Source organism: Fusarium keratoplasticum, chromosome 10 (genome assembly GCF_025433545.1).
Source record: "Fusarium keratoplasticum isolate Fu6.1 chromosome 10, whole genome shotgun sequence".
Taxonomy (NCBI): domain Eukaryota; kingdom Fungi; phylum Ascomycota; class Sordariomycetes; order Hypocreales; family Nectriaceae; genus Fusarium; species Fusarium keratoplasticum.
The window spans coordinates 1,210,719-1,222,604 of NC_070538.1; the positions used below are offsets into that span (position 1 = coordinate 1,210,719).

The following is an 11,886-nucleotide window of genomic DNA, read 5'->3' on the forward strand; positions in this document are numbered from 1 at the left end:
GCCGTTCAGGCTGTTTGGTCCATCATCTTCATCTCCACGGCAGCTTCGCATACCACCTCGAGCAGCAACAATGACAAGCGAAATCCCCAAAGCCCTCGGCGACATCGAGATGAAGCGCAAGCCCTCTGACGCGGACGTCCAAGAGGGCATCGTCGACGATGTGGCCGTTGAGTACTCGGACGCCTACTACCGCAAGCTCCTCTGGAAGATCGACCTCTGGCTTCTGCCCCTCATGTGGATCTGCTATGGTACGCAGCAGACTGACAAAACATCCCTCAGTGTGCAGGCCGTCTTTGGTATCCGCGAGGACACGGGTCTCGTGGGCGAGCAGTTCAACTGGCTGAGCACCATCTTCTACCTCTCGTACATGGTCTGCGAGGGCCCCGGCAACTGGCTCATGCAAAAGTGCCACACGGGCAAGTTCCTGTCTATCGTTATGGTCCTCTGGGGTGTCATTGTATTGTGCATCGCTTTTGCAAAGAACTTTGCACACCTCATGATTCTTCGGACTCTTCAGGGCGCCCTTGAGTGTACCATCTCTCCCACCTTTATGCTCATCACCGGCGCGTGGTATACCTCCCAGGAGCACACTCTGCGCTCTCTGATCTGGGGAACGTCGAATGCCGGCATGAACATCCTAGCCGGTCTCAGCATGTACGGTATTGGTCTTCATGCCGAGAAGCACCCCGGCGGTTTAGCTGCTGTAAGCAATCCCTAGCCCACCTGTAAATCGAGCGTATAACTAACCCACTTGACCCCTGAAACAGTGGAAGGGCATCTCATTCTTGCTAGGAGCTTTGACAATTACCTGCGGTATCCTCGTCTGGTTTGTCCTCGGAACTCCTCGTGAGGTCCGCTGGCTCAGCGAGGAAGAGAAGCGCGCCGCCATCGCCCGTGTCGTCGCCAACCAGACGGGATCTGATCGCGAGAAGCGATCCGAGTTCAAGTGGGAGCAGGTCTGGGCCACATTCAAGGGTAAGCAATCCGAGCCAAACCGAGTAAACACTGCTCACATCGTGCCTAGACCCCCAGACCTACTTCTTCTTCTTCGTCACCATCATCAACGCTCTCCCTAATGGTGCCAACACGACCTTTTCTAAGCTCATCTGGAAGTCGTTTGGCTTCACTCCCCTGGAGACGCTGCTCAAGGGGTCCACTCCCTACTACTGTGTGAGCATCTGCTGGTTCCTAGTAGTCGGCTATGTTACTCTCAAGAAGCCCAACCTTCGATGTAGGTTTTCGTTATCTTTTGTTGACTCCTAGCTGACAAAGACTAGTCGTTATGATGATGTTCTCCCTCGTGCCGGCCTTCTCAGGCATGATGGCTCTTGCATTCCTGCCAAAGGATGGCATGAAGTGGACAAGATGGGGCATGTATATCCTTCAAGTATTTGGATCGCTTCCCGGACTTAGTGAGTGTTATTACATCCTGAGAGCATTGATGATATAGTACTTGCTCACCACTTCATCACCAGTGATCTGGACCTTCCTGCCATCCAACGTCGCCGGTCGAACCAAGAAGACAGTTACGGCTACGATTCTCTTCATCGCCTACTGTGTTGGAAACGCTGTTGGAGCCCAGATGTTTGTTGCCTCGGACGCTCCCAGATACATTCGAGGCCTCACCGCTTGCGCCGTCCTCTACTGCGTCGAGTTCTGCAGCATGGGAACGTGGCGAGCCTACTGTGAGTATCCCGAAACTCTGCCCGTTTGACCTAGACTAACTCGGTCCTTAGACATGTGGGAGAATCGTCGACGAGCCAAGTTGATTCGGGAGCAGGGCATTTCTGAGGAGGACAGCCTGCGCCTTGGAAAGGAGAATGCGGAGGCCGACATGACTGATCGAGAGAACATTCACTTCAAGTATAAGTATTGATTAATGCTGGGGATGGCCATCAAGATAGGCTACCAGTGGTCAAATTTGGCGTCCATAGATTGTCCTCTATCTCCAGGGGCGGTTGGGGAAGGGGAAAACTCCGAAATACGTACTTCAAATATTGATACTGAGATTTCCATGACTGATGAGCACTATAATCTCCATTCAGCATAATTTATGATCTAAATCTAGCTGATCAAAAGATTTATCCTCACCCTTGCTATGGATGTTTTCGTTGTATCGGTGGTTCATCACCGTGCTTCCCACCATGTTGGCTATTTAAGGATGATACTACGTTGGGACTACACATCGTCTTTCAAGCCCTCTCGGTTACCATAACGTATTCGTTATAAGAGTCATTCTCATTCTTCAACATTCAATTTGTCATTAATTTTCGCCTATGCCTTGCCACCGCTAAAGATATTGCCGATTCTAACAAGCTCATCCCAACGCTGATCCTTCTGAACCTCGATAGTACCTTCCGGCGTGATAACCTTCATCTCTTGCACCGTTTTGGACCCGTACTCGTAAGTTTCGTCGTTGTTGACAAAGGCGACCAGGATCCGAATCCAATCAGCCATGAGTTGCCTTTCCTTGGGTGTCGGACCGTATGATATCGAGAAGCTGTTTTCCTGTTAAATGGCTCTGTTTAGAACAACCCGATGAGGGTAGACTTACTTCCAGAAGGGCTTATCCATTGCGTGTGCAACTCCAAATGACAACGGTGCCACTGTCTCATCGATGAACGATAGCCGGTAGGCGATCTGATAGCGCCATATATCGTGGATATTCACCCCATTCTCCTCCAGGTGCTTCACCAGTGCCCTGGACGGCGCTCTTACCTGACCATCAGATACGATGTTACCTAGAAATGGGTGGATCAGCCCGATGGTGACGTTTTTTGTTGAAGGGAGTATCTTACCAAAGAGCTTCTTCCAAAGAGCCAAGTCATTGGATGTAGGTAGCGGATAGCAGTCAATCGCCCTGTCTGTGACTTCCGGTGCATAGTAGTTCGTCACTTGGATCTTGAGAGACCCCAGAGTTGGTTCTTCTGGACTATTATATGTCGAGTACAGAGTCTCCTCGTTGGCAACTTCGCCGATGAGAATCTTGTATCCCCTGGCCTTGAACTCGTTGGCAAAGTCTTCGCTCTCGAGATACTCCATCATTCCGGAGTCAATAAAGAGATCATCAGTGACTGGTCGGAATGTGTGGTGCGTCAGCTTGGGGATGGCTTCGATCAGTTCCTGAACGCCGAGTTTTCTCAGGGACGTAAGCTTTTTATCGGCAGGCCACGATTCTTGTATCCTAAAGTGCCGACACAGCTCATTGAACTGAGCCTGGGTATCCTTCAGGGACTTGGGCTGTGCTGGTATCGCATTCGAATCCATAAAGATGCGCCTGTATAGGGAAGTCCCTTGACTCGGCCGGCGGAATTCGTGTAGCATCTGAGCCTCGACGCTGTAGGCCCCGGCGCTTCGCCCTGCGAGTGTGATGTTGTCCGGATCGCCTCCAAACAAGGAGATGTTTTCCTTGACCCATTCGGCCGCCATCCGCTGGTCCCAGAGCCCAAAGTTTCCTCCAGAGACGCCGCCACTCTCCTCGACTAGGTCTTGACCAGCAAGGAAGCCAAATATGTTAAGGCGATAGCCTATGGCCACGACGATGGCGTTGAGACCACCGGTGGAAATGAGCTCTGTAGGATCCATGCCGGGTTCTTGTGAAGGGTCACCCATCTGAAACCATCCACCATGCAACCAAAGCATGACGGGCCACTTGCTCTGCCTTTCGCTCCCTACAGGAGTCCATATGTTGACAAAAAGGCAGTCTTCACTATACGCCCCATCACCGCCCTCGGCTTTGCCGACATGGAATGCCTTTTGTGGGCATACGGCTCTGAACTTGGTGGCATCGAATGGGCCGCCTGTGTCACTTCCGTAGGTGTAACCTGATGGGAGCGGCCTCGGCTTGCGCCAACGATGCTCCCCGGTTGGAGGAAGAGCATAGGGTATGCCTGCATATCGACGCGACTTGTCGTCAAGCTGGAGACCCCGGATGACTCCCTTGTCGCCCAGATCCAGATCAAAGGGCTTTTCGTTGTACGAGATTGTGTTTCCCATCTTGATAGTGTGATTCAAGTGCAAATGATCGTACAAACGATGGTAAACGCGGCCAAGAAAGAGTCCGAGGACTTGATGATTGAATCATCTACACAGGTAGTCAATCCGTTTGTCGGCTGCCGAGATCCGTTCCTTATCGGCGGCGGGCCGGCCCCCGCACGGATCTCCGGCCGAGGATTCGGGTAGATACCAGCGGGGCGGACCTTGTTCTCGCTCCGGGCTACGCAACCTCGCAAGTCTTCTGAATAGCTAAGTAGACCCTTGTCAGGCACCATAGAAGGGGGAGCGATGCTTAACAGGTCGCATCTCAGATCTCAACTAACACCAGCCCTGACGCATGAACAAATTCGGCACACCAGCACAGAGAAGCAACCATGGGCAGCATCAAGGACAAACTGACGCCGGTGGATCTCTCCCACCACATCAACATCAAGAGCAAGTCTCGCCATCCATCGCCGCTCAAGGACATTATTAAGTTTATGGGCTATGATGGCATGATCAGCTTAGCTGGAGGTACCTTTTACGGGACAACTACCCGCCAAGATTACTAGCTGACCATGTGCCAAGGTCTTCCTCACCCTTCTCTATTCCCCCTTGAGCAGGCCAAATTTGAGTGCCTCGCTCCTCCCACGGCGCCGTCCCAAAAGACGGCTGAGGACGGGCTTGTGAGCCTCAACCTTGGTCGCGGATCGTCACCAGGAGATCTGGACCTCACCCAGTTTTTACAATACGGTATGAGGAGCCCGCCGAGGTTTTGTGTAGCCACTTACGGCTAACCTTCTAATTCCAGGATCTGGCGCTGGTAACCGGCAGATGATCCAGCTTGCGACAGAGCTCACCGAGAGAGTACACGCTCCGCCCTGCGAGTATGAGTGTCTCTTGCACCCGGGAAACACAAACGCATGGGCAAAGGTGGTTGGTCTGCTCTGCGAAGACAACGACTATGTTATCGTCGAGGAGTACACATATCCTTCGGCACAGGCGCTCTGGATCCCTCTTGGGATCAAGGCGGCTCCTGTGGCGGCCGACGCAGAAGGTATCCTAGCGACCAGTTTGCGGGATCTTCTCGAGAACTGGGACGAAAAGGCCAGGGGCAGGGGGCGGCCCAAGCTGTACGCACTCTCTCGACCCGATTGATGGGTTCTGCAAACTGATTATGTACTTTCTGCAGGTTGTACCTTGTCTCAGTTGGATCAAATCCTACTGGTATAACAATTTCAGCACGCCGGCGCAAGGAAATCTACGCCGTTTGTGTTGAGTTTGGTATGCACACGGCTCATCTCTCTCATAGTGTGTCTACTAACACCATCCAGATTTGATCATTGTTGAAGATGACCCGTACTACTTTCTACAGTTCCCGGGATACTCGCCTCAAAAGGAAGACACGCCCTTCCAGCCGGTTCCCACAGAAGACTTCCTCAAGTCACTAACCCCGTCCTTCCTTTCTATGGACACACAAGGCCGCGTCGTCCGCCTCGAGTCCTTCTCCAAGACGCTATTCCCCGGTCTGCGGCTCGGCTACTTTGTCGCCAACCCCGTCTTCACAGAGCGACTCCTCCGCGTGACGGAGGTCGAGACCCAGGATCCCGCAGGCCTCAGCCAGGCCTTTACGATCGCTCTTTTCAAGCAGTGGGGGATTGACGGGTACCTATCGTGGCTGCAGAATCTGCAGTATCAGTACGAGACGAGGCGGAACTGGCTTCTCTCGGCCTTTTACGACCAGTTCACCGTCGTCTCAGCCGCCGAGTCGCCGGTACCTACCGCCCAGGGCTATGTCGCCTGCCTCCAGGGGAAGAACGGCGAGCTACGGCCCGTCTTTAGCTACGTAGACCCCGGTGCCGGCATGTTTGTCTGGTCTAAGTTCTACTTCAACAGTGTCCCTCGCTTCGCCGAGCTCGAGGGCCAGTCGCTCGAGGATCCGGAGCAGGTCTTTGCACAGGAGCTCTGGGAGGCCTTGGCTGCGGGGCTTGTGCTATTGACTCCGGGATCATACTACCACGCCTGGCAGGGCGCTGATAAGGTCTCGACCAAGGCTCGAGGAGCAGATCCGAGGTCCGCCTACTTTCGATTCTCGTTTGCAACTCCCACTGTAAGGATAAAGCCTCAAAATTCGCAGGATTACGATGCTGACACTACTGTGATTCAGAAAGAGCAGATCCACGAGGGCGTAAAGCGTCTCAGGAAAGTAGTGGACCAGTTCTGGGGGGAGACAATATGAGGTACTACATAAATAGCCTCTTCCCTGTGCCCGATGTATCGGAAACTGAACTATCTAGCTTCAAGTCCAGAGTCGGCTTTAGGTTCAATCCCAAAAGTTCATCCATCACAATGTGCCCCAGAAGTTTGCGCACCCCGTCACAGATGACTCCAGGCTGAACAAGTCGGGCATCTGGCTGTGAAGCATGGCCGAAAACTGAAGATCTAGGTCTAATGAAGAACCTTGACGGTTTCTTGTCATATTCCCCAGTGTTTGTTCAATGATTGCCCTCCCCTTGGATGCCCCTGAACATGCCCCTTCCAAGTCATGTAAGAATCGAACACACTTCTCCACATCTGGGTCGGGCTTTTCAGGGGGTGGATCTTGCATCCATAGCCTGGACAGTCATGGTTAGTTCCGAATTTCCAAATATTTACTTGAAATAGGGTGGCATGATTCTTACAGGGCCAAACCAGATATTGTTAGGCAGTGTACGGACAATGCCAAGTAGTGTGATGGCGGAACAAAGTCCCGGACTAACTCGGCAGCGTTGACACAGCTACGAGCGGCACTAATGCAGTTCTTCACGGGGTCTAGTTGACTAAATGTCTGCTTATCGTTGGAGAAGGTTCTAGGCCATTGTTGAGTATGCTGGGAGCACATCTGCAAGAGATATAGGGCACCTTACCTGTAGAGATTGAGGAGAGACCCTGCATGTATGACGAAAACAAGAATGGACATTGTCAAGGTTGGTCCCCGATCTAAGGTGCTGTAGCAATGGTCAGCGATTTCTCTACTGATGATTATCTTCAGCAGGGTATATACTTGGCAGAAAAACGAATCTCATCCGGTAAGCCATCGAGCCATTCGTCCAGAGATTTCTCAATGTCCTTGGCCAACTTCGCCATCCGTCTTCTACCTTGTGGCGAGCCGAGGCTTGCTATTCTGGCAGGCGCCTGGAGATTCTGAATCCTACTGGATATCTGACACAGCTGAGTAAATGCCAGGAAGCCCGACAACGGCGATTTCGACGACGCGGGCTGCTCATCGAGACCGTCTGGACGAGCGCATGCTGCCTCAAGTTCCTCGTCTGAGATAGATCGAGGTAAGGCACAGGAGCAATCTCCATCGTTAGCAGCCATTGGTCTTCCAAGGCAGACGGACGTGACTCTGTGAGAAAAAAGCAATCAAATGCTGCCCAGCACAGTCATTAACAAGTGTTTAACGAGATGGCTTACCTGTCGAGGCAGTATACGCTCCACCAAACTCGTCGAGACAGCTCGGCTTCCAGCAGAGATGCCCCTGGATCCCTTGTCGAGTCTTGAGACGGCGCCGTCTATTGAACATAAGCGAGGCCACTTTACACGGAGAGAAGACATACGAGGTTGCTGAGATGCATCCCGAGATCTTGGGCTGCCCTAACGGCTTGCCCAGCAAAGTGCCAACTCGATGACAGTGTATTCCACCCAGAGCAGCACATAGACACGAGTGCCAGGCACTGCGTCCGTTCCACGCTTGCCTGGCCGATGGTTGAGAAGTGCAGCAGCAAAGCCTTCTCGTAAAACTCCAAGCCGGGGAAGGCCGACTGGTTTCCACCGGAAGCGATGAGGCCTGACGCACATGCACAGACTGCGAAGAAGACGGAGAGAAATTCCCGGTCTCTAGGTGTCTGCTTTTGGGTAACGTATAGGCGGGTGTAGCGATCCATGAAGTGAGGCTTAAACAAGACTGGGAATGTATAGTGCAACTGGTCAAAGTAGAGCCCAATGAGCATGTCGGCAATGTATCGCGGGGGCAGGTTCAGATCATCGGGCTTTGGCAGGTAGGGTAACTCGCGCCATTTGAGGCCTTGGATGAACAGAGGAACCTCAACTGAAGGATTACTATCCCTCTGATCTGGTCCGTGTCGCATATTTGGGATAAAATTGTCGGGTTCTGGGTCTTTTTGAGGGTTATCAGTGGCTAGGCTCTGGATAGACTTGACGAGGAGCTGGTTGCTGGCACCACCAATGAACCTAGGCACACAAGTCAGCCGCTATGAAATGACACAGCTTGGGGCCTGAAGGCAAACCTTAGCTTCCCGTACGAGTCAGGAACCAGCGACCCAAAGCTCTCAAGGGCTGGGTTATGCTGGAGAGCCAAGTCGACAGACTCATCAGAAAGGTCGACCTCGATCTCCGGGTCGGGACTCGGGTGATGGGATGCACTGCGGTAATCGGTGTCACGTTCCGGTTCGGATGGCGCAAACTCAGTATGAGACGCGCCCGATGCTGCTCCCGAGTCGAGCGGATCGAGGAGCGACTGCAGATGTTGAGAGACCTGCTCCAGCTCCGTGGCGGCGGATCCTCGATGTGGTGAAGGTTGGACGTCGCTGGGCAGCTTCTCAATGACGCGGGTGAGTTGAGCCGTGACAGCTTCAAGCCTCTGACACAAGGTATCAAGCTGCTGGAAGCGAGCCTCGAACAAGGTAGCATAGCTACGGCGGTCAGATGAATGACACTGCATGGTGAGCCGGTGGGGGGAATGCTTACCTGCGACTGCTAGAAGCATTGTCGTTGCTTCCAGGGTACTCACATGTGAGATGACGAGAGCCGCAGTTATGACAGGGGTTATTCCCGTCGCATTTTATCTGGATAAGATGAATTATTCGTATCAGTCGGATTGCCCGTAAGACAAGACTCGATAAATGGTTGCTCGCCTCCTCACCTTTTTGCGCCGACAAGTGAGGCATGCTTGCCAGACACGAGGCGCGACACCGTCACCAGGCTCTTTACTCATGGCATCCGTCATTCAAATCGATGGGTCTAGGGTACGCAATGCAACAGCAGCAGGAAAATGGCGAATGGCAATGGATTGGATGTCCCAAGATCGATCACCGAGTAGGTGGCAGGCGAGGATCTCATTGTCGCGCGGTCGGCTCCACTGGACATCAGTTGCCCGCCTAACCCAGTGGTACATAGCCGCTTCCTGGTGCCGTCCGCCCATCTCGACTCAGAACAATGGGCCCAGGCGCGGGCTCGGTCTTCGTTATCCTTAACTTGATAACGCTGGAGCTCGGGGTCATATCTGTGGGCCGAGTGCGGGGACGGTCGCCTATCCTATCCTCGTTTAACCATGATTCCCTTTCGCTAGTTATTCGGGGATTGAACGGAACATGGATGTTATCGTTGATGGATCCATCCATCAAGGGGGCAAAGGCCACGGCCCGAGCTCCGGCCGGTCGGACATGCAGTCACGTGTATCCCCCGGAGCGGACGGTAGGATAAGTAGGTAGAGAGTTGTTTTTAAGGCCTAACCAACCTACCCACTTTGTGCCATAGGTAGGGGATCGCCTCTGTGTGAAATAATGTCGAATCAAATTACATCCCCCGTCGTCGACGGCAAGACGCGTCTCCAACACTCCCTTGAGCGAGCCAGAGATGGCCACGGCCCCAGTCTCGGGCAGTGGCTCGCCTTGCCAGGTTATACACTTGCAAGAACTATTGCACCTCTAGGGCAAGACGTCGGTGACCTCCAGCAGCCCTCCCCTCCCTGGCCTCGAGACTAATGTTGCTTCCATAGTGGGTGCTCATTGACTGTGAACATGGGAATATTGATGATCACAACATGTACCTCCAGATCGGTGCCGTCTCATCAAGTGGAGTGTCGCCAGTTGTGAGGATCCCCGCCGATGCGCCTTGGATGGTCAAGCGTGCCCTCGACGCCGGAGCCCACGCCATCATGGTGCCAATGTGCGAGACCAAGGAGCAGGCCGAACAACTTGTTCGAGCGGCCAAGTACCCATCAAAAGCCCATCCTGAAGGGATACGGGGCACCGGCGCCATGTTTGCCCCGGCGGCATTCAACCTCACTGGGCGAGACTATCTTCTCAAGGCAAACGAAAAGGTCATGGTTTTTGTGCAGATTGAGTCTCGCAGGGGTGTGGAAAATGTCGAGGAGATTGCCAAAGTGGACGGGATCGGTATGCCTCCAATCAATTGCTTGCCTATGTCACCGTCTATTGACTAACCTCTCTCCGCCCAGACATGCTCTTCATTGGACCGAATGATCTTGCATCCTCTTTAGGGTACGTGGCTTTTGACCACGCTTCAATCCCTGAGGTCCAGCAAGCCTCTCAGAGGATTCTCGACGCAGCGCTAGCAGCCGGAAAGTACGCAGGGCATTTCGCTCTCGACGCAGGGACAGGCAGGTCACATACACCCATGGGACTATGATATTTTGTTAACCATCAGCTCAGCCGCTCAAAAGTATAAGCAAGGCTTTCACTTTGTCAATTGCGGTGCCGATATCGTCGCCCTAACGACATCCATGTCCAACGAGATACAACGAGTGAGGGAACTGACCCAGGAACCAGCCATGAACGGGGTAAAAAATGCCGATAAGGACGGAAGCATAGTGGAACATAAAGAGATATTAGTTGATGCTAAAGACATAAAGATCTACTAGATAATGTTTACTCTTCGTAATCGCCCAGCCAGCCGCCTTGACTTGGGTACCCTATGTCTAAGTTAGTTACCGGTTATGCTTCTTTCACAGCCCGAATGTCTACTTGTCCTCATTAATTAACCTTTTTCTTGGAAATATATCATCCATGGAAGTGCAGAGCGTTCAACAGCTCTGGCACATGGGATGGACTTTGGGCACAACTGCCAAGGGCTGCTTGCTTGGCCCTCAGCCAGAGGATGCATAGGTACCAGACCGCCACGACTTAACATCACGCTTCATCTCAATAACAGAGAATAATCTACATGGTTTTAGTATTTAATAGCCCCGTGAAGCAGCGGGGCACAGGCTAAATAGAGAAAAGTTTAATGTAATATTTAAAAGTGTGTAAGGGGGGTAGAAAACCAGTGTGAAATGAAACAGCTGTAGTTACAGAATATATGAACATATGAATGTAGATGGAATAGACATGCTGATGCCGTAAATGTGTAAAATAAACATAAGTGTAATCACACCGGTTTTATTATCATTCAAATTGATCTCGCTGGTCAACGATATTTCCAACCCGCTGGAGCAACCCGCTGGAGCCACCGGGGGAAGGTCTTTTATAGGCCAAATCCTTAAAGCTTCTTGGAGCACATCCGGCGAGTTTATGTTACAATTCGAATTCTCTAGGGTCCCTCATTTCTTTAGACTGGCTTGATGTGAGTCCCTTGCCTGGCAAAGCTAGAACTAAGACTGCCGGTTCTGAACGATGTCCCAGATGCAGAAATGTACCCGGAAATGCGGTAGGCTCATGGAGAGAAAGCTCATCAACGTCGAAGGCCGAATGAGGGTTGGTTAAGTGGAATGTCTCACCGGACCCCGGTTATCTCCGGAATCTCAGATAACACCTAACCGAGGCGTCGGGATCCAGGCAAAGGGTTTATGACTTCATGTCAGGCACAGCATCTTGATCAAGATTTGATTTAATGTGGACTTCAATCGGAGGATCAACATCAAGTAGCTTTGCCACACCCAGCATCCTTTGCGCCGCCTCGGCCGCCATTGAACCTTGAGCTGTCCATTCCACAGCAGTTTTACATATAAGAGCCGATATCCATCTTCTCGAGATCAAGCAGACGGGGGATGGTTCACTCCCATGCGAGTAACCTTCAATAGCCCCCTTGCGTCCGCCGGGCCGCGTGAGACAGCCTCCCCCTTGCAGACAAAGGAGAGTGGCAACAAGGGCAGACTCGGCTAGCCAGCCA

The 11,886-nt window shown here is 52.4% G+C and overlaps 5 protein-coding genes across 5 annotated transcripts; 3 read left to right on the plus strand and 2 right to left on the minus strand.

Annotated features, from left to right (window-relative positions):
- Positions 1-70: 70 nt before the first annotated feature.
- Positions 71-1,876, plus strand: NCS57_01226100 (uncharacterized protein; the record flags this gene model as incomplete). Its single annotated transcript, XM_053061938.1, has 6 exons — positions 71-703; positions 768-975; positions 1,025-1,231; positions 1,278-1,412; positions 1,476-1,685; positions 1,737-1,876. The coding sequence occupies 6 exons, from the start codon at positions 71-73 to the stop codon at positions 1,874-1,876; spliced, it is 1,533 nt and encodes a 510-aa protein (XP_052908466.1).
- Positions 1,877-2,274: 398 nt separating this feature from the next.
- NCS57_01226200 (Carboxylic ester hydrolase) lies at positions 2,275-3,996 on the minus strand (the record flags this gene model as incomplete). The annotated part of the gene is made up of 3 exons (XM_053061939.1): positions 2,275-2,500; positions 2,555-2,741; positions 2,799-3,996. 3 exons carry the CDS (start codon positions 3,994-3,996, stop codon positions 2,275-2,277), a joined length of 1,611 nt encoding a protein of 536 aa, XP_052908467.1.
- Positions 3,997-4,370: 374 nt separating this feature from the next.
- On the plus strand, positions 4,371-6,214 carry NCS57_01226300 (Aminotran-1-2 domain-containing protein; the record flags this gene model as incomplete). The annotated part of the gene is made up of 5 exons (XM_053061940.1): positions 4,371-4,509; positions 4,564-4,728; positions 4,787-5,108; positions 5,168-5,259; positions 5,310-6,214. The coding sequence occupies 5 exons, from the start codon at positions 4,371-4,373 to the stop codon at positions 6,212-6,214; spliced, it is 1,623 nt and encodes a 540-aa protein (XP_052908468.1).
- A 105-nt stretch (positions 6,215-6,319) lies between these two features.
- On the minus strand, positions 6,320-8,698 carry NCS57_01226400 (Zn(2)-C6 fungal-type domain-containing protein; the record flags this gene model as incomplete). The annotated part of the gene is made up of 7 exons (XM_053061941.1): positions 6,320-6,590; positions 6,657-6,824; positions 6,882-6,962; positions 7,019-7,363; positions 7,432-7,529; positions 7,575-8,208; positions 8,265-8,698. The coding sequence occupies 7 exons, from the start codon at positions 8,696-8,698 to the stop codon at positions 6,320-6,322; spliced, it is 2,031 nt and encodes a 676-aa protein (XP_052908469.1).
- Positions 8,699-9,539: 841 nt separating this feature from the next.
- NCS57_01226500 (HpcH-HpaI domain-containing protein) lies at positions 9,540-10,639 on the plus strand (the record flags this gene model as incomplete). The annotated part of the gene is made up of 4 exons (XM_053061942.1): positions 9,540-9,695; positions 9,755-10,154; positions 10,217-10,343; positions 10,426-10,639. 4 exons carry the CDS (start codon positions 9,540-9,542, stop codon positions 10,637-10,639), a joined length of 897 nt encoding a protein of 298 aa, XP_052908470.1.
- Positions 10,640-11,886: the final 1,247 nt, after the last annotated feature.